General features: G+C 41.1%; 1 protein-coding gene across 3 annotated transcripts in view; it reads right to left on the bottom strand.

The window, feature by feature from the left end:
- The window catches only part of SVEP1 (sushi, von Willebrand factor type A, EGF and pentraxin domain containing 1), a 131106-nt gene that overhangs the window by 77003 nt on the left and 32623 nt on the right, over nucleotides 1–21480 (bottom strand). For all 3 annotated transcript variants that reach the window (XM_061455121.1, XM_061455120.1, XM_061455122.1), the window contains exons 4-6: nucleotides 6351–6509; nucleotides 5917–6096; nucleotides 1012–1191 (exon numbers count right to left, since the gene is read on the bottom strand). In XM_061455121.1, the coding sequence (XP_061311105.1) occupies nucleotides 1012–1191; nucleotides 5917–6096; nucleotides 6351–6509 (519 nt within the window). The remainder of the gene's footprint in view (nucleotides 1–1011; nucleotides 1192–5916; nucleotides 6097–6350; nucleotides 6510–21480) is intronic.

A 21480-nucleotide genomic window follows, 5' to 3' on the forward strand; every position in this document is an offset into this window, starting at 1 on the left:
TTCAATAATTTTAGAGAACATATCTACAGTTAGAAATTTATTCTTGTGTCACAAAGTCCACATTTTTAAGCCTGCAGTAAAACAGTAAAAAATAGCCAAAGGTTCAAGCCAAGTCACCCTGGTGGCATCAAATTTACTATACCCATGCGACATACACTTTACCCTGACTTTAGTAAACACTGGATCAGCTTCTGAATTGCTGGGCTTTAAGCTTGCTCTTTGTTTTTGCAGTCTACATGTGGAAGTGTTTCAACTGTCCCTGGCAGTGTTCAAGGCCAGGTTGGATGGGGCTTTGAGCAACCTGGTCTAGTGGAAGGTGTCCCTGCCCATGGCAGGGGGTTAGAATTAGATTATCTTTAAGGTCCCTTCCAACCCAAACCATTCAATGATTCATTCCTCTTACTGTTTTAAGTTAATTTAATACCTGACACTAGTCTTAAATGGGTACTTGTTAAATTTACAATCCTTTATTTCTGGAATAGCAACATATGTTAACTATCCCTGCACAGCTTGTGTGACCTCTGAATCCTGACTTAGAGGTGCTGGGTGCCTAACTTGCCTTTTATTTCCTGCTGGGAGTTCAGCAAAAGTGACAACTGCCAGATCCCTACTTGGCACTCACAGAGCTTGGCTAACATACCTTAGACGTTGTCTGGAGGTCATCTGTAGCTTTAAGATGATAACTCAAACCCCTGATTGTTCATATTCACTCATTAGTATTCACTTACAACTTGAATGTTTCCTACAACACATTGTGTGATGGTGTCTTAACACCCACCAGATGCAACAACCTTTTAGCTATCAGCGTTCTATGATGGACTTCAGTGATAATCTGTCCACTTTCTCCATTAATAAATTCCTTTGCCCCTCCCCACCTTCTAAAGACTATATAAAACATCCACAGACATTTAGCTTCACCAGATATTAAAATAGGGAGTTTCTCACTTGTGACAGCATGTCAGAGAAGGCAGCACCCTAATATGAACAGACAGAATATGACCAGATACGTACCCACACACTGTGGCTCCTTTGAGTCCCACTGTGAGGTGCCCTGGCAGATGAGTTTGGCATTTCCTTCTATTTCATAGCCCTCATTGCAGGTCACAAAACACACTGTTTTATAGGAGATGTCAGCTGTTGAACAATTAATGTGCGCATTTTCAGGAGTCCGAAGTCTGGGACATGTTCGAACTGCAAAGGGGAAAAAAACCCAAACACCAGATCACTCTGGAGCACCAAGAATCAGTAGAGTTACACTAGTTTGCCTGTGTTTTCAGGGGTGGGACAGGTAATCGCTTGTCCACTGGCTGCAGTAGTTTGTACAGATTTAGGGAACTGGGCTGGAACAGGGCTGATTTTTTCAGTGGCTTGATGCCTTCCTCTTCCTGAAACAGTCTTACACAGCATGTATGAGGTTGGACACACACCTCCAAGCTCACCTAAGATCTGATGCAAGCCCAGATTAAAAATCTAACTGTGCTCAGAAATGTTCCTAGCCATTGAAGGCATCTGGCACACAGTGTGTGGCCTGCACTAGTAATATCTATCAGCCTTCAAAAGTGAGCAGCTGCAGGCGAATGGAATCCTGTGGAAAAGTGCATGTCTTTGGAAGTTTCTAATCCCCCAGCCATGCCTCAAAGTTCTTTGGGGGATTTCCAGCTGGCAGTCTGATACTGGCTGAGTGCAAAGGGAGGGGAAGAGGCTAAGGGCTTATTAACAAGGGAGGTGATAGTGTCCCAGTGCTCAAGAACTCGGGAGTTCTCAGGCACTCTGGAGTGTACTGATGTAGACATGGACACATTTGTCTCCACAGATCAGAACAGCAGCCATCCATCATGGTGGGAGGAAAAAAAGAAAGAAAGGAATACAAGGCATTCATAGACAACTGGACCATGAGAGATGAAAAGGAACAAATAAGGCTGTTGCTGAGATAAAAGAGACCCTTTCAGGTGACTGGCTCCCCACGGAGGCAGTCCTGGCTGCTGCTCAGCACAAAGGCCCTTCTGCCATGTTTCACAAACACTGAAAGCACTGTAATGCCAAGGATGACCCAGTCCTGTGCATATATGTGCATATAGAAAGGGAAGTGGAGCACATGGAGGGTGATCCGCAGATTATTTTATGATTTCGTTACTGAATCCTGATGTTGCAATTTAACACAAAGCTACACTGTAATTAAGATTGATCCCAAAACAGCTGAATGATAGAAGAAAAAATTAGTAGCACTGGTATGGCTTGGATTTACATTCTTCGTTTCAGTGTCATAGCTTCAGACTCTTCTACTAGGACCTTCCTCTGCACTGCCTCCAGCTCTCCTACTCTTAAGTCAGTATCTCAACTTTTGCATTTGCCCCTTTTCTTCCCTCCAGACAAGACGCGAACTACATACACATTGCCTGGCCCTTGGCTTCCTAGAACATCTAAGCTGTACACACCTACTGTCTGGCCATGACTATGTGATGATGATAGATGTATGATAACCTGGTGATAGCAAGCCCAAACGTGTAGATGCCTGCTGGGGTCCTAGTACACCTTTTCCTTCAATAATTCATGCCTCTCTTTGATAATCAGCTACTGATTTTCCAAAACCAGTGGAAAACTCGTGTAGCTGAAAACACAGCTAGCTGAATCTAGCAGATACCACTCAATACATTCAACAGGCATAAGGGGGAGAAAAACACACATGGGTAGATAGCGTGACTGCTCAAAAATATAATCAAGAAGACTGCAGTTTCCTAAACTCTGTTCTCCCTGGATTGCTTTCCACAGCTTCTGTTGACCTTTCTAGCAAGAAGGCAAGCTCTGGTGAGGGTGGCTTTAGAGATCTGGATGACTTCTCCACTGTGGTTTGGGATGCCGATTTTACCAATTAAGCTATCCTGGCTGCTGCTGAGTAGGAGGCAAACCTCAACCTCCTCTCCAGATGCACTCAAAAGTAAAGCAACTTGGCAACTTGCCTTTTCCCAGTAGTTGTTTACTCTGCAGACTGGAGACAGGACATGCCTACAAGTGGACACACAGACTGAACAGATCACTCTATGTCCTCAAACTAACAAATGGACAGATGCCCTGAGTGCTCCTTCAAATAAAACTCAGCTGTATAAATGCCAGTAACTGTGCACCCCTCAAAGCTACAAAAACCACGTGTTAAATAGCGTCTCTTTTGAAAAAAAGCTATAGTGGCACCAGAGTTGAAAAAACAGTCAGTAGCAAAACCTATCTATATTGGATAGGAAAGAAAGAAAGAAAAAAAGCCATTCAGATGCACCCAATACATCTTTGCATTACCACTGCCTCATGTTTACTCTCTGAAAGTACTGTTCCTCTTGTCCTTGTACATACATAGGTATCTCCTGGGAAGTGCATTTAAGAGTCCAAACAAGATCTTGAAACTTCTAGAAAAGATCTTGAAAGATCTTGAAACTTGAGGCATTCTGAGCTTCAGAGCAGCTTCCTAATATACTGTATCTTAACTGTAGTAGAGTAAGAAAGACATTTTTTCCAGCTGAACCACATATGCTTTATACAGAAGATAATAGGCTTTCTCTTTTAAGACTTCTATGGGAGCCTTTAATACCCAGCCTGTGGTAAACACTGTGGCATTTTTGAGGAAGTCTGAATGAATTAAGAACATCAAGGAGGCTCTCATCAATGTTAACGTACCTACAGAGGAGGCACTCCCTTCCACTACCTGATAAGTCTAGCCACCCCTTCTGGAAGGCCTGCATACCTGTAGTGCTCCTGCCTTCACAGAGTTTCAATGTTCAAGCTCATTTAGTATCTCAGTATAGCCTTGGCAGAAGCCTGCAATTGAGCGCATATTATCTCCTGTTATGGTTCCATGAATTAAATGCAAAACCATCCTTCTGTCAATAATGCATTTTTTATGACCAAGAAATATTTCTGTAAAGCCAGTGAAAACAACAACAGTATAATTCTGCTTGCTCTGGGTTTTCTCCTAATACATTTTTCTGGATTAAATACACTCTCTGTGGTTGTTTATTTCATAAGTCACTGCTAATTGCCTGACACGACTTCATTAATCACTTTCCAATAGCACAGAAGATTTTAGCTAGCAGAACAACAGAGAAGTGTTTAATGTCAAAATCCTAAGCAGTGCAAAGGTTTTCCTTTACTTTCCTTCCTAATTTAAGTGATAAAACACTCCTGAGATTAACAAGATGGCTATAAACTGTGCCTTTGATCTTCTTCCCTTTCATAGTCTAAGTAAATTGAAACTAGCAGATCCAGCATATGTAAAGGTGGGATTTTTTTTTCTTTCTTTTTTTTTTTTTTTTTTTAATTGGAAGTCTTCAGTATGATGGAGAATGGCACAAGACAAGCAAAAAATATATAATTTCAGTGCTCTAAAGGATATCAACATCAAGACAGTATCTCAAGGCAGACTTTTCTATTCCCTCACCTTCCAGGCAAAATCATGCACCAACACCCAGGAAGTGAATATTTTAAAATGCTTCAGAGAGTTTTCCATTTTCTTCCATTTCCCTAGAGAGAGTGAAGATGAAAGATCCTTTCTCTGTGGTTGACTGCAGCTTTCCCTAGATTTTTTGCACTGGAGGCTACTGTGTGATAGAGTTTTGACAGGCAGGTGCTCTTTCCCAGTATCCCAGTCTATCTGAAGTAGGTTGGATCTTCAGTCTGTGTTTTGACTGCTGGAAAGTCAACAGCTCTAAGTCTAGCTTCTCAATTTATTTTCTATTGAAAGCTTTTCTTTCCTGCCTTCTGTCACTAGAAGCTATATAGGAAGACCAAGTTTTCCAGTATTATCTAAGGAGTCCTAAGCAGAACTGAGTTGCTACATAAGAATGTCCTGATGAACTGACCTCTAGCTCAGATCCCTTCTTTTAGAACGATGACTTGATGTTTCTATAAGTACTGCAGGGTTTGCTGTAGTGGCATAAAGTGCTAATGGGTTAGGGTTAGAGTTAAGTATCTGTCCAAGGATCAGCCTCTTTCCCTGAACTCAAGGCCAAGGAAAGATTTACAACAGAGAGGACAACTTCTTATTTAGTAACCTCCAGTGCTGCATATTAATGGCAACTGCATCCAACTTGAGTTAAATACGTGGCTGTTGAGGAGATAAAGGCTGCTACCTTTTTTTTTTTTTTTTAGGCCTTCCTTGGAAGATATACCATAGGACTACATGGGGATGCTGCTCCCCTTCTAAATCATCAAGAACCCAACCTCAGGCAGAGATGTGGCAGCAAAGCAAAACTGTGTTCCTATGTACCTGTAAAAGCTCCAGAAATACTGTTTTTCAGGATGTTCTTCCCCATCTCTCCTCCCTTTCACACCTCTGTTTATTTCTTTTCCAGCTGACATTCTTCTGCAGTGAACTTCTAGGATACTGTCAGTTGATCCCTAGCGAAACCCCACTCAAAATTCTTCTGACAATGATTCTCAAAACCCAGGCTTTCCTATTTTTCATGAGAAGAAAGCAAAATGGAATTCTTCCACAGTTAATTTCTCCCAACACCAATGCTGGTCTACGCCAAGAGCCTGGTGTGTATTTTGAAACACCCATGTGGTGTCTTGTTATATATTTGACTGCTTGGTAAACCTGCTGGATTCACATAACATAAATACAGAATTCACAAAAATTAGGTTAAGAGAGAGGTTTAAGGCAGGAGAATGTAGATTCACCTGCAAAAGACTGTCTGCCTACTAAATACTGCTCTGCATTTTCTGTTGTAAATGCCCTCCTTCCAGTATGGGAAGGATGAAAATGGAGTGATTGGACTGGGAGTTTACCTTGGGAACATTGTTTTATCTAAGAGTTGCTTAGAGTTAGCAGGATTAGATCTGCACACTCAACTATGTAGTGAGTGGAGAAAACTATTGTTAAGAACAAACTAACCCAATAGAAAAAGACTTTCCAAACATGACAATCCATACCTCTGCAAGTAGCCTCTGATCCAGACCACTGGCCATTTGGCTGACAAAGCCGAATGCTGCTTCCCACGAGGTCAAATCCTGCTTTGCATCGGATCCCACAGGCAGCATTAAAGTAATTGTTGCAGACATTCTGGACGAAGTAACCATTTTCAGGGGGCTTCAGCTCAGGGCAGTGGACAACTAAATAATTAAACAACAAAGTTAAGATGCTAGCTGGAGTACAGTAGGCTACTGAAGAAAACAGTTTTTTTCATTTCCAAGTTGACTTGCATCTTAGAACATTTTTGGTTTTTTTTTTGTTTGTTTTGGAATGACACAGAAAATCTTCCATGCAATTTGACATTTCCTTCACAGTGCAAACACATATAACAAAATTGTCCCAGCACTGCACTGTGCATTCCAGGGGTATTCTGTTCCTGGATGGAACCACTTACCTTCACAGGTTTGTCCAACAGCACGATATCCCTCCCGGCATGTACAATCCTCAATTGAGGTACTTCCTGGTGGAGAAGTATGATTGTCGTCAGGACATGAAAAGCATGTGCTGATTCCACCTGGTGAACCTTCAGGCTTGTATGTTCCTGGTGGACAGGCTGTTTAGCAAAAGAAAACATGACAGGAAGGAGTTCAGGATACCCACCTTTTGCAGCTAGCATAATTTTTCAGGTTGCTTTACTTTTTTACATTTTGTTTTCTACCTCATACATCCAGTGTCACTTAGAACAGGGGTACTCAGCACTTAAAAGTGCCACAGAGGTCTTACAGGGGTGTACTAAAGCCCACCAAACTCACTTTCCAGTGACTGTGTGTGTGTTGGTATTAAGTCCATGATTAATCTTGAGAAGAAGCCCAGTCCCAGAAGACACACCAGATTTTCATGAATAAAACTGGTGCTGACCTCATGAAGACATTTTTGATTTATAGGGGTAAAATATTAGTTCAGACATATCTGTGACATTCAAAACTACACCAAAGTTTAATGCATACAAATTATTAGCAACAAGCTAACACAAGCTAGCAAAAAACCCTGCCCTTAACGCAACACGATTATACATGATCTACTCACTATACTTGCTAAAATGTATGAACGGCAAACAATGAAGCAATTAATCATAGCAACTGCTCCCTGAAGCTTTTGCACTCATTTATATCTCACTTAGGATTTTTAACTTTGTACTACATGAACAAGCCGTGAACAGATTCAGGAAACATCTTCAGAGGCAGGGAAAATGCATGGGGGAATGGCACCTCTCACCTAAGAACTTCAGGTTGGTTGGGATAGTCTGTTTTATCTCTCTCTGCCTTGAATTCCTTTCTTCAGGAAACCAAAAATATTTATTTCTCAAGGATGATGTGAGAAATGGAGGAATGATTAATCAACAGTGACTACTGCTAAAGTCAAGTACTGATTGATCAGATTACCACTTGAAACAGAACTCACAGATACTTGTGCTGAAAAACACACCTCCTGATGTAAAGTTCAGGAAATATTTTGAGAAGGCTATGTAACATTAACACTGAAATCCAGTCAAATAACTATCGTTTCATTGTTCTGCCTACAGTTTCTGGCTGTATCAGTCTTTTCTTTGGTAGACAGTGGACCAGCTCTGTTAGTTCTGTGAGTCAGGCGCTAAGATACTCTGATTCTGGTCTTACTAATGAAAGCAACTTCCTGCTTTCTAAGCACTGAAAAAAAAACCAACAAAACCCAGCCCCAAACCCCACAAATAAACAAACAAAAATCAGAAGAAACCCCAGGCTCCTTTTTCCTCACCTGTCATTGGAGAATTGACTTTCATAAGCTATAATTTTAAGGATTTATACCCTAAAAAAAATCAACCCATATAAACAGAAGCATGTTCTTTTGAATAGCTTCCAGACGTATTTTCATTTGCTTTTCAGAAAAAATTGCCGTTTTATTTAAAAGGAGAAGTGGGCTTAAACAGGGAAAGTTCAGGTTAGATACAAGGAAGAAGTTCTTCACTGTGAGGGTAGTCAAGCACTGAAACAGGCTCCCCAACAAAGTGGTGAATCATAGAATCATAGAACAGTTAGGTTGGAAAGGACCTTAATATCATCTAGTTCCAACCCTCCTGCCATGGGCAGGGACACCTCACACTAAACCATGGCACCCAAGGCTCTGTCCAACCTGGCCTTGAACACTGCCAGGGATGGAGCATTCACAACTTCTCTGGTCAACCCATTCCTCCAGTAAAGAGGAGGAACACCACCCTCACAGTAAAGAACTTCTTCCTTATAGCTAACCTGAACTTCCCCTGTTTAAGTTTGAACCCATTACTCCTTGTCCTATCACTACAGTCCCTAATAAAGGGTCCCTCCCCAGCATCTCTATAGCCCCCTTTCAGGTACTGGAAGGTTGCTATGAGGTCTCCATACAGCCTTCTCTTCTCCAGGCTGAACAGCCCCAACTTTCTCAGCCTGTCTTCATACGGGAGGTGCTCCAGTCCCCTGATCATCCTCATGGCCCTCCTCTGGGCTTGTTCCAACAGTTCCATGTCCTTTTTATGTTGAGGACACCAGAACTGCACACAATACTCCAAGTGAGGTCTTGCGAGAGCAGAGTAGAGGGAACCTCCTTCAACCTGCTGGCCACGCTCCTTTTGATGCAGCCCAGGATACAGTTGGCTTTCTGGCCTGCGAGCGCACACTGCTGGCTCATGTTAAGTTTCTCATCAACCAACATCGCTAAGTCCTTCTCTGTGGTGCTGCTCTGAATTTCTCCTCCACCCAGCCTGTAGCTGTGCCTGGGATTGCTCCGACCCAGGTGTAGGACCTTGCACTTGGCATGGTTAAACTTCATCAGGTTGGCATCAGCCAACCTCACAATTGTGTTGAGGTCCCTCTGGATGGCATTCCTTCCCTTCAACCACACAGCTTGGTGTCATCAGCAAAGTTGCTGAGGGCGCACTCAATCCCACTGTCCATGTCACCGACAAAGATGTTGAACAAGACCGGTCCCAACACTGATCCCTGAGGGACACCACTCGTTACTGGTCTCCAGACGGACATTGAGCCATTGACCACAACTCTTTGTGTGTGGCCATCCAGCCAGTTCGTTATCCACTGAGTGGTCCATCCACCAAATTAATGTCTCTCCAATTTAGAGACAAGGATGTCATGTGGGACAGTGTGGAACGCTTTACACAAGTCCAGGTAGATGACATCAACTGCTCTACCCCTGTCCATCAGTTCTGTAGCCCCATCATAGAAGGCCACCAAATTGGTCAGGCAGGATTTCCCCTTAGTGAAGCCATACTGGCTGTCACCAAGCACCTTGTTGTTTTTCATGTGGCTTAGCATGCCTTCCAGGAGAATCTACTCCAAGATTTTGACAGGCACAGAGGTGAGACTGACCAGTCTGTAGTTCCCTGGGTCATCCATTTTCACCTTCTTGAAAATGGAAGTTGTATTTCCCTTTTTCCAGTTTTTGGGAACTTCACCTGACTGCCATGATTTGTCAAATATGATAAACAGTGGCTTAGCAACTTCATTTGCCAGCTGCTTCAGGACCCACGGATGGATTTCATCAGGTCCCATGGACTTGTGCACATTCAGGTTCTTAAGATGGTCTCCTACAGTGGGCCTAAGGTCTTCATTCTCACTCTCCCTGTGTCTGCCTTCCAAGACTTGGGTGGTGTGGTCAGAGCATTTGTCAGTGAAGATCGAGGTAAAAAAGTCATTCAGAACCTCAGCCTTCTCCAAATCCTGTGTAGCCAGTTCTCCTGATAGCTTCTGGAGGGGGCCTACATTGTCCCTAGTCTGTCTTTTATTTGCAATGTACCTAATGAATCCCTTCCTGTTATCTTTAACATCCCTAGCCAAATTTAATTCTAACTGAGCCTTAGCTTTCCTAACCTGGTCCCTAGCTTCCTGGACAACATCCCTGTATTCTTCCCAGGCTGCCTGTCCTTGCTTCCACCTGTTATAAGCCTCTTTTTTCCCTCAAAGTTTCCTCAGGAGCAACTTATCCAGCCAAGGAGGTCTTCCGGCCCTCCTGCTGCACTTCCTTCTAGTTGGGATGCAACACTCCTGAGTGTAGCAGGTGATCCTTGAATATCAACCAACAGCCTTGGGCCCCCCTGCCCTCTAGGGCTATATCCCATGGAACCTTACTAAGCAGGCTCCTGAAGAGGCCAAAGTCTGCTCTCATGAAGTCCAGGGCATGAGCTTGCTGCACGCTCTTCTCACTGTCCTGAGCATCTCGAATTTGACCATCTCATGATCGCTACAACCAGAGCTGCCCTGGAGAGTCATATTTCCAATCAGCCTTTCCCTGTTGGTGAGCACAAGGTCAAGCATGGCACCTCTCCTTGTTGGCTCCTCTACTGCAGAAGGAAGTTGTCTTCCACACAACAGAGGAACCTCCTGGATTGCTTGTGCCAGGCCATACTGTTCCTTCAACAGATATCAGGGTGGTTGAAGTCCCCTGTGAGGACAACGGCCTGCGAGTGTGAGGCTGTTCCTATTTGTCTATAGAGTGCTTAATCCACAGAGTCCTCTTGATCAGGCGCTCAGTGCTCTATTCTTGGCAGTGTTCAAGGCCAGGTTGGACAGAGCCTGGGGTGACATGGTCTAGGGTGAGGTGTCCCTGCCCATGGCAGGGGGCTTGGAACTAGATGATCTTAAGTCCTTTCCAACCCAAACCATTCTATGATTCTATGATTCTATAATTTTAAAGAAAGCAGCCAAGTGCCTGGCAGTTAAGAGGCGATTTTGGGTGCTGTAATTTTGCTTCACAAATCTGTATTTTCAACACACTTTTAAAAAGAAAATGGAAATGCCTAAGCAGTGAAGGATGTAAGTACAAATCAAAGCATTTCAGGTAGAATAATCCAATCGGAATTACAGCTGGGAATTTTTCATTTTTGTTTTTGGACTTTATGTCCTGGGTTCAGCAGTAGCAGTCATTTTTCTCCTTCTTAGTAGCTGGTGCAGTGCTGTGTTTTTGACTTTCAGCCTGGGAACAGTGCTGATAACACCAGGGTTTTAGTTGCTGTTCAGTAATGTTTAGTCTGATCAAGGACTTTCTGAGTCTCATGTTCTGCCAGGGAGGAGGGGAAGCCGGGAGGAAGCAGAGACAGGACACGTGACCCAAACTAGCCAAAGGGGTATTCCATACCACAGCACATCATACCCAGTATATAAACTGGGGGGAGCTACCCGGAAGGCCCAGATCACCGCTTGGGTCAGGCTGGCTATTGGTTGGCTGGTGGTAAGTGGTTGTATTCTCTCCCCTTGTTATTTCCCTTATCATTATTATTATTGGTCATGGCACTAGTGGTTTGTGTTATACCTTAGTTACTGGACTGTTCTTATCTCAATACATGGGAGTTACATTCTTTCAATTCTCCTCCCCATCCCTCTGGGAGCAGGGGGAGTAAAAAGTGGGGGGAGTGGGCAAGCTGCTGAGTCGTTCTGAGTTACTGGCTGGGCTTAAACCATGACACTTTCAGAAAAGCATTTGCAAAAAAGTATCACTTCCCTATAGTTCACCCACTCTTTCCATCCAAGGCATTCCTCTTGGAGTGCTACCCCTTCTTTACTGTATTTTGCGCAAAAAATCCCTCACTTACATCTCTCTGAAATGCTCGCTCATGCTTCTGATGATTCCCTCCAAACCGGCTACATATCAGAGGTATTACTCTGAAATTTCTGAAACACTTCCCTTTGGTACTTTGTGGAAGCCGTGTTAAAAATAATCAGCATCCAATTCAGTATTCAGGTAAAAGTGGTGAAGTGCATCAAAAAGGATACAGGAAAGAGAGCAAGTTAAGCACCACATGGGACATACTGTATGACAAAGCTGCTGTCCATGTGCCATCAAACAAAAATTAGTCTCTTCTGTTCCACGTGTGGCCTATAAAATGACATCTAAATGGAGTATTTCATTAAAAAACACCAGCAAAACAACTTTCTCTCTTGTAACTTCACCTTACATTCAGAAGCAGCAGCTTTTTTTTTTGTTTTGTTTGAGAACTGTAGGATAAAAATAATCACCCATTCTGTGACATGGGCATTTTTAACACCAAACCCAGTAATTTTCTTAGGGCTTTAATCAGCCTGGCTTTGACAAAAATGGGTCATTCTGAAATGACACAATTTACTCTTTGCAGTGAAGCAGCAGGAGGTAACACTGTTAAAATGGTTATTAATGTTTCTACTGGGAAAGACAACTTCCCCAAGTGTCCTGATACTTTTTGCATGCTTCAGATGCTTCCCAGTGCCTTTCTAAAAAGTTGAACTACATTCTACCTTGCATTTTTATGTAGAGTTTTCTCCAAGCTTGAGTTCCTGAACTGCTCATTGACCTCTCCCCTAGATGTATTCAGCTACGAAAACTCCATGTAAGCTATATTCAAAAATTCCACAAGGTAACACTTGGTTAAAAAGTGTGTGAGATCACACAGCCTGTCCTGTGATGCCAAGAGATGGCTTAAGTGAGCATAAGCATACTGTAGCATACTGTACAGCATCACAACTGTAGAGGTCAGTCTCATCACAATTTAGGTTACAACCGTTCGAAATCAACTGTTTAAGAGCAGAGCTTTGCCCATCTGTTGTAGACTGGATTTGTCCACACCTGACCCAGCTAGGCTGCAGACCCATATCCTCCCATTCCAGACAACACTGCAGCACAGCCCAAGTCAGAACTGCAGACTTGCATTTCAGAGGGAAGAAAGAACTTAAAGGACAAGCACATCTGAAGAGCCCATATGGCCCTATCCGTGACTGATCATACAGGTGTCTCTCTGGCACCTCTTCTGAGAATCAAGCAGTGCCAGATTTTCCTTGCATTCTAGTCACCAGTCTGCACTCACTGACATGCTCCCTATACCTATAGAAACTGACTGCAGGCAGAGATAATCTTCTGCAGCGCTAATCTGTTCAAACAATTTTTTTTTCCTGCAAGGATTGCTTCCCCTTGCCATGATGGTAGAAAAAGGCTTAAAACAGTGTGTGAATGAGCTCCAGTGTAAATAAGCATCAATCTGGCACTGTCAAGAATGACAAAAAAAGTAAGAATTTTAAAATAGGGGAATAGTTTTAATAGTATCAGCCTTTAAGCAGAGAGGACACTTACGTGCACATATGCATGTAGGATTTTCTCAGCAGCAGATTTAACTGTTGCCTATACATGAACCATGTTGCTCTTTACCCAGATGCAAGGAGCAAGCAAATGCTTTTTTTTTTTTTTTTTTATAGTATAATTCTTCTCTTGAGACCAGAACCTGAAATACTGAGTTACACCAGAGGATTACCTCTTTGATACAAGAATGAAAGGGTATCTGGAAGCAGGGATTAGTGTGCTAATTCAAACAAGCACATGCCCCAAACTCCCCAGGCACAGAAAGATGGATCACATTAAAGCTGTCATCAACAACTTGCTTTCAGAAAATGGTTGACATGCACCAACAGCTCACATTCAGATTCTATTGTCCATGATAATGACAATAAAATAACCATCTGATCAGAAATGAGAATGAAATAACACATGCTTACTTCAGCATGCTTCCTGCAATTTCCTCCTTGGTTATGCTCGCCGAAGTTATACACTAACTGAAAAAATGTATGAAAATTCAGAATGTCTCTTCTGTGTTTGAACATGACAGGATTTAACGACTTTTTAGGCCACCAATGCAACACACTTTCTTACTATTGCATCTATCAACAAAAAAAAAAAGTTGTGCATGGAAAAGAAATCGCTAAAGAGGAAACATAAGACAAGCCTGCTAGGCTACCTACAGGGTAGGCATAAAAACATTTCAGTCAGTGCATATGTATCGATAGCATAACCGTATATCAACACATTGTCTGAAGCTGAATACTGGACATGGAAAGTTAGAAAAGTCCACAAAAAAAAATCAAACTACATACTTTCAAATGCAGTAGGAATTCTTCTGCTCTTTGTGCTTACAATCATGGTAAATTTGCTATTTGAATTTTCAAGCAAGAAGAATTTAACGTTGTAAAAGTGACAACATAAACCATGTTATATGTCAGAGATTCACCAAATACTTAGCACATATCATCCAGTTTGACTTTTTTAAACTAAAAAAACTACATATACTAAAGCCAGTGGCAAAGTTAAGCCAACTGGTATTGCACCCACATGATGGCATAAAGACTCCATCTGGATTTAAACAGGTAGAGATCATGTGTCAAAGGATTCTACTCTGTAACACAGGATCACCAATCTTACTCTGACCGTAAAAGTAAAAAATTTAAGGATAAACAATTCTGGCTTAAAAATGTAAATCTTACAATCCTGGGAGAGCAGGCAAGCTCAATTTCCTCTACAACTACACTAGTGTATCTAGTCACCAAAATGTAATTATTCTTCATTTATCCCAGTGTAAGACAGATGGGAGTCAAACTGCATATATTTCAAAGATTAATTTGAGGGATTTTGTGTTTTCTTTAATGCATAATTTCTCCCACTAACTACATTTACAAAGTAATCCGTGGCATGAGCTGCTTTTTCCACACTTCATATTAATGAAAGATCCGATTAATGGTTTATCTTTTGCAGGATATGGCAGGAATCAGCTAGGCAATATCCTGCTTCCTCCTGCATCAGCCTGAGCTCTATTCATACATCACTATTGTGATGGTTGTAGTCTCTAATTCTCATTTTTCCTCATGTGGGTAAAGCCTAAATGAAATTATACCTTGATGCAAATCACAAATACATAAATATTCTTTGTAACTCAATCCCTAACTTCTAAATGTGGAATACCTAGTTTTCCATTTAATCAAACTGGTTATATGCTACTGTAATTACTTTTTATAACACTAATTAGGTGGAAACACATTCAGTGTCAAATCTGTTCCAAAATCAGAATATACCATGAATACCTGTTCTTATTTTGGTTTGCTGGTTTCTACTAAAAATGATGCAACCTGTAAGTCATGGAATCTCTAAACAATGATCACTGGATGTTTGTATTCAATTCATTTTCCTCTTCCTCATTTTTTTTTGTTACTGAAGATACATGGACAGGAGATTTTTTGGTTATGTGGATCTTTCACCTGGCATGTGTGGTCTTGTACTTTTACTGATTTCTTGGAAGCTTTGTGAAAGATCCAGTGTGTGTGCCTAGAATTACTTTGAATTATAGTCCACACCAAAACCTCAAATTCAACTCGTAATTATGCCCTTGGAAGAAAACTACAGCCTGAAGGTGTGGGGGTCTCTCTTCCACTGTTTTACTTCATCTAAGATTACTGTGTCTTTGCAACAGCAAAAAAAAATCCAAACCAAACCAAAACATGACAAACTATGACAATCAGAAAATATTTCTAATATTAGAAATGTATTATTTCTGACCTTTGTGTGTGTGAATCAAGAGCTGTGGCAGCTGTATTTGCCACCAGTAATATTTTAAATTTGCCACAATGAGTGGGCCTGAACATAAAGCTTATTTGTTTTACTAAATAGAAGCAAAACACTTCATGAGAAAGGACACACAAAGAAGTTATACTGCATTATCTTGTGTTGCATCTTTCTACCCTGCCTCTATCCGCATCTCTCACTGTTGTTGTTTAACAGCAACCAGCAAATAAAGTACACACACGCTCTCACTCTCCTCCCTGCTCCCTGGTGGAACAGAAAGGAGAATTGTAAAACAGTAAAACCTATGGGCTGAGTTGAAAACAGCTTAATAATTGAAATAAAGTGTTGTTTTTTTGTTTTTTGTTTTTAAAAAAAGTTGAAACAGGAAGAGGAATAAAACCCAATGAACACAAGTGATGCACAATACAGTTGCTCACCACCTGCTAAACCATACACAGCTCAACCCAAGCAGCAATCTTGGCCTTCTGAGTTACTCCCCCCAGTTTACATATGGGGCATGACGTGCTGTGGTATGGAATACCCCTTTGGCTAGTTTGGGTCAGGTGTCCTGTCTCTGCTTCCTCCCGTCTTCTTGTGCACTTCCTCACTGGCAGAGGATGTGCCCCAAGATTCTGTATTATTCAAGTCTGTTCTACTAAACCAAACAATTAACCAGGGTTGTGGGTTTCTGTCCTGTATTTACAAGCCAAAAATTGCTCTACTTAGACAGCAAAAAAAACCCTACTACAGCTGCTGAACTGTACCTCACTGTACCTGCACATGAAGATCTTTAAGCCTGCTTCTCAAAGACTTCCCACACCCTGGATCTCTACTGTAAAGGCTGTCTTCAGAAGTTACAGCTTTTGTTGTCAAATTTAAGTTATCTGGGAAAGTGGTGGCTTGTGGTTTTTTTTTTTTTTTTTAATCTCCTATATGGTAGGTTTGTCAAAAGAGGCACTTTGTGCCCATGAAATGCCTTTGGAAAGCTAAGAAGAAAATATCTAAACCTTTGGCAGATACTGTAATCCACCTTTTTACAGTCTGCAACATGTATGGCGCCATAAAAAAAACATGAGCTAGAAGCATGTTACGATTACAAAAAATATGCAAGAGAGTGACTTTATTTCAATATTTGACATGTATGACTCGTACAAAGACTGCAAAGGAAAACCCTGAGCTTGCCTTTAAGTGTAGGGATCAGGGAAGGATTTCTGCTAAGTCTCAGCATGTTCTCCAGCTCTTTAATATCTCCTGTTATCCCCAGTATGTGCACTGTATTAATTTCAGACGGCACTGAACCTGCTCATCCATCTGCTCTTTGTCAGTATTGCTTAAGCATCATTCTCACAGCAACATGATTAGCAGTTCAACAAGCTAGATGTCTTCTCTGTTCCTATTCAATGTCTTTTGCTTCAACTCTTTATTAGATTTACAAATTTCCTCTTACTGGGGAAAGCAGGTTGAAACAAGTCAGAAGTTTAGCTACTTCTATACATAGTTATACACGACATGTAGGGGGAGGGGTCCATTCAAACCTTTAATTGAGTTTACAGACATCAAAACTGCAACATTCCACTACCAAGTAGGCTGCAGCATTTGGAATGACACTATTAGGTGATCTAGCTCTAGATCTCTGAGCACTTCAAAAAGTTATAACAAACCTACAACAGAAATAACTTATTCACAATTAAAATGTGAATTTTAGATCCCCTCCCATGGGGCAGAAGAACTGGAAATTTTTCTGGAAGGAGACGCAGTCCATCTCAGAAGACAGTCCATCTCAGTACCTCAAGCATTCACAGCGGGCAACAATCTGCCTGCTGAAGAATATAAGCCCAAGAGCTATCACAGCTTGTGAAAGTTACGATGCCTACACGGACTTTCTTCCACAGGGAGGTCTGGCCATGAGCCACAACTGTGCTGAGCGTCCTTTGGTAGGCATGGGGCCAGCACATTTAGAAATTATTACTGCAAAGCAATAATTTTGACTACAAAAATCCTCCTTGGTAATAGCAGCAGTACTGAGAATATAAAGAAAATTCATTTATGCCTAGCTTTAAACCTTTTTTAAAAAAGCACCTATTATACATTAAAAGCATGGTGAGTGCCTTAAACAGATTCATATACAGAACTTTTTAAAGTATTTAAAATGTTTTACAATCATAAAGACTACTATATATACTTTTACAGAGTACAACTTCTCTCTGTCTCAAAGCATGTGGCTTACTCAGGAATAAAAAATGGAAATCCTGATTCCATGTACTGTATAACTTAATAGGGTGCCTTTCCATGTTTCATTCAAGTTAAAAGTTCACAAGATGCATCCTGACAACTTGTGCAATTTGTATACATAGAAATGGCATTGAACTGAAGCTCTTTTGGTTTAAGTATCAGCAACATTTTAGATCGTGTTTACAGGTTTGCTATTTGCAGAGACATCACATCTACTCTTGGTAATGCATTTGGAAGGCATGCCCAAAGCAAACATAAACATGCCTATTAGCAATGGGTATCAGCTCATGCCAACACTTTTGATTTTTAGAGCTTGGATACTGGTTTATGTTCTCATGCTCCTGCATATTTCTAAAATGTATAGTGCTAGAAGTATACAACAAATTCTGAAACTACGAAAAGCTCTTTCTGGAAAAATAACTTAGCTGGTTATATGAAGTTTGCTATGAAAATAGAGATTATTTATTAATTTATTTTCATGCAAGTGAAGGTTTTCTGTCCAAAACTTCATATGAAATCAGACTCTTACTTAAAAGGGGAAATAAAATCAACTCTGGAAATGCTTTGCTCAGAGCAGAACTACTATACAGCAGGCTTCTCTGGACATGGTCTTCACCACAATCACAGACACATATCCTCAGTAAACCTTGATCACTGCTGATGTGACAGCACATGCTACTCTAAGTAGCATTGTTCAAAGTGCCCTAGATATCTGCATAGCTTCCTGCTATTTTAATACATAAACACTGAAAAGGAGCATCACCATCCTGCCCTATTTGACATTTTAATACTAGCGGTAAAATTAAATTTTTGCTTTTACAAAACTGTAAAAAAACACAGGCAGGCTGATGTAAAGTAATTCCATTAAAAACAACTCCAGCATTTTGTGTAGGTTTTGTGCTATGTATAGATGAGCAAATACCTGTTTCAGAGATCTAGTACCTGTGTCATCTGCAGGCACTGGAAGCCCAAGTTTTCTCTAGGCTTGGCACAATTATCACACCATGCATGAAATTACTCTTCTTTTCAGCTGACAGAAAAGGTTCTCCATCATGAAGGAAAAAGAAGGACTGAGAAAAGGAACATTTGCAGTGTGGGATTCGGATCACATGTTATGAGCAAAGTCACTCCATACTTTTTCTTACTTTTTCATTAGTCCTCATTGTACCAACAAATCCACCGATCCATCACCTCCCTAACAGGATGGACTAACAAGCTGGTATTAGAAGCCCAAAGGGCCAAAATTATCCCTAGATCAAATACCAAGTCATGGCAGTTAGACACATCATTAGAGTAAAAGAGCTCCATCTGGGCTGCACAGTAAGCTGCTCAATTAACTTCTTCATGAGTTAGAGGCACAAAACAGAAAGCAAGAAACAGTCCTCCTTTATCTACAACTGGAAAAGGCAACTACGTGGAAAGAGGAAAGTCTGAGCTGGAACTGAGGAAAAAAATATTTTCCATAACAAATCCTGATGTGCTACACCCAGAGGAAGCTGGACAGAAACAAGAATCTACTCCACTGCCTGTAACACTTGGGACATGCTGAAATCACCAAAATCAGACTGTTTACTCAGCAGAGCCTCCACCTTCTTCCAGAAGCAGAGCGCAAAAGTCTCATGTTACATGGCTAACTCAACAGATCACCTTCCTCAAAGGCACTTTAACCTAAAATAAGGGATTGGGGTTTGGAAGTGTGTACCCCAACCTTCACAATACTGATAGGTTTCTGCAGTGAAAAGCAGGCCTTGTGGTTCAAGATCCATTTACATTGTGTTCACCTACTCAGCAACTTGAACACAGTTTTATCTTCAGTGATTCTTGGGACTTAAGAGCGTAACTAAAAATGACTTTCTGTTCCAAGTATTCACTTGGAGCAAACTGGTTTTCTTAAGAGCAGAAAGTTGCATGAGGAACCCAAGAGGAATCAGAAACTGCACATCCTCAGATCTTCTCCTCTTCATTCAGGCAAAAATTGTGAATTTGCCCTCTGGCAAAATATTAACAGAACCTTGAATTGTGCTGAATTATTTAACTCTTTTAATGTGAAAAGCTCCCTTTCTGCTGTTGCCTCCAACACCCACTCCCAGCAGCTGTTGGAGCATACGATCACGAAAGAAAAAAAAAACCAAAAGAAAGATACCTATTTCGGTCTCCTTTTTCTGCAGATCAGAGTAGTTCCAGTTGCTGAATCACAGATGGGGAATGCAGCAAGTCAAAGCTATTATAAACAGGAAAGTGAAGCCATTTCTGCCAGACCCTCAATAAACTGTCACTACCGCATTAGGTGCCAAACTTGGCCTCTTTTCCACATCTCTTATTTTTATCATTAAGTATACTTTTCAACAACAGTGATTATACTCCTATTAAGCAACATTTCTGAGCACTGAAGATACAGCACATGACCGCGCAGATGGAGAACATATGTCACTATTTCCATGTTTATTTACTTAGCGGCCCAGAGTAGGAGTCAGACAGTTTTTAGTTAACTTAAGAGAGCTGAAGCACATGCAGTGGCTCAGGCCAGTAATCAGGCAACAAAAAGTGGTGGTTTTGCCAATTATTTTTTTACATATTGTGAAACCAACTCAGCTATTCCTGTGTAGAGTTCAGTAAATTGTTGTAATCTAGCTGTTACAGTTTCTGCTTCAGTCTTGAAATCACAACTGATACCCACGATTTACTGTGAAAAATGCTATAAATCCCATTTGCTATTCCTCTTGCAAAACTCTTATGGAAGCTGACATGATCTCCTGAATTCTTTTAAAATTATCTAAATATGTAGAGCAAAATAGAGTCTCATTATGGAAAGCAAGAGCACTGAGACAACTAGATTACTGTGCTCATTATCAACTGCTGCTTTCCCAAGAAACATTTGGAGAAGTGACTGCTTTTCACTTCATTTACCCAATTTTCCCTAGTCCTTCTCCCCTCATTTCTTTGCAAAATATAAAGGAAGTCCTTTGGACAGATCTGACTGTTGCTAAAGCAATGCCAGCTGCAAGCAAAGGGTCATCTTAGATTTGAGCTGAATCTAAGTAACTGTCAACAAAGTAAACTTTACTACTGCATTAGAGATGGTAAAAAAGATTAAAGGTAAAAAAACCCAAACCGTTACAGTACCACAACCAAACACACAGTCCTCAGTCTAGCAAAGCTTCCTTCTGTGAAGAAACTGCACTGAAACATTTCTGAAGAACACTTCTGCATTCTCCACAAAACAGCACTAATGTGTTCTCCATCCCTTAGCCACTCTGTGAAGACCAGACATTCAGCAACACAGGATTTTCCCACTAAGTGGGAATCACTTGCTAGTGATTCATGTTCAAAAGGCCCCTTCTTGCTATCATAATTGAGCAAACATATGCTAAAGTAGCAACTTGTAACATCCAAAGGCTTTACTGAAGGGCAGGTATAGTAAAAGAGAATGAAATAGCCTGCTGCTGCTGGCAAAAATGGAGCAAGATAACACCAGAGTAAGATTCTTTCTCGAACTGTCAGGTACTCAGCCTCTCTGCCCACCAAAGCGAACTGTGCTCTGTCCCCCACTTCTTTATCCTCAGCTTCAAGGGAATTTTTTTGACCTTGATGAAACTGAGTCACTTGTTCTTCTCCTAAAGGGCAGCAAAATCCTTTGCACGTTTTGGGAGGAAAAAAGTCTGCCACGTTTCCGGTCCTGCCCTCTTGTCTAAATGCATGCCGTTTTTTTGATCTCTTCTGCCATAAACATGGCCATGTATACCCGCAGAGATGGAGAATAAGGAAGGAACATTCTTAATTGCAACCTTAAGCAAAATAAATATATAATTTTTTAAAAAAGTAAGTAGCAATAATGATTACATCACTCCTTAAGGGACCTAAAACTTATGATTATTAAACCACCAAAATTTAGCTAGAAAATGTATTCTGAAACAGCACTTGATTACAATTAGGTTACGTTCACAAGATAATTGATGCTAAGAATATCCCAGTTTTTC

The sequence above is a fragment of the Pezoporus flaviventris genome, unplaced genomic scaffold, assembly GCF_033815535.1.
Source record: "Pezoporus flaviventris isolate CSIRO_AGI_PZ_B2104156 unplaced genomic scaffold, CSIRO_AGI_Pfla_v1 ptg000018l, whole genome shotgun sequence".
Taxonomy (NCBI): Eukaryota; Metazoa; Chordata; class Aves; order Psittaciformes; family Psittacidae; genus Pezoporus; species Pezoporus flaviventris.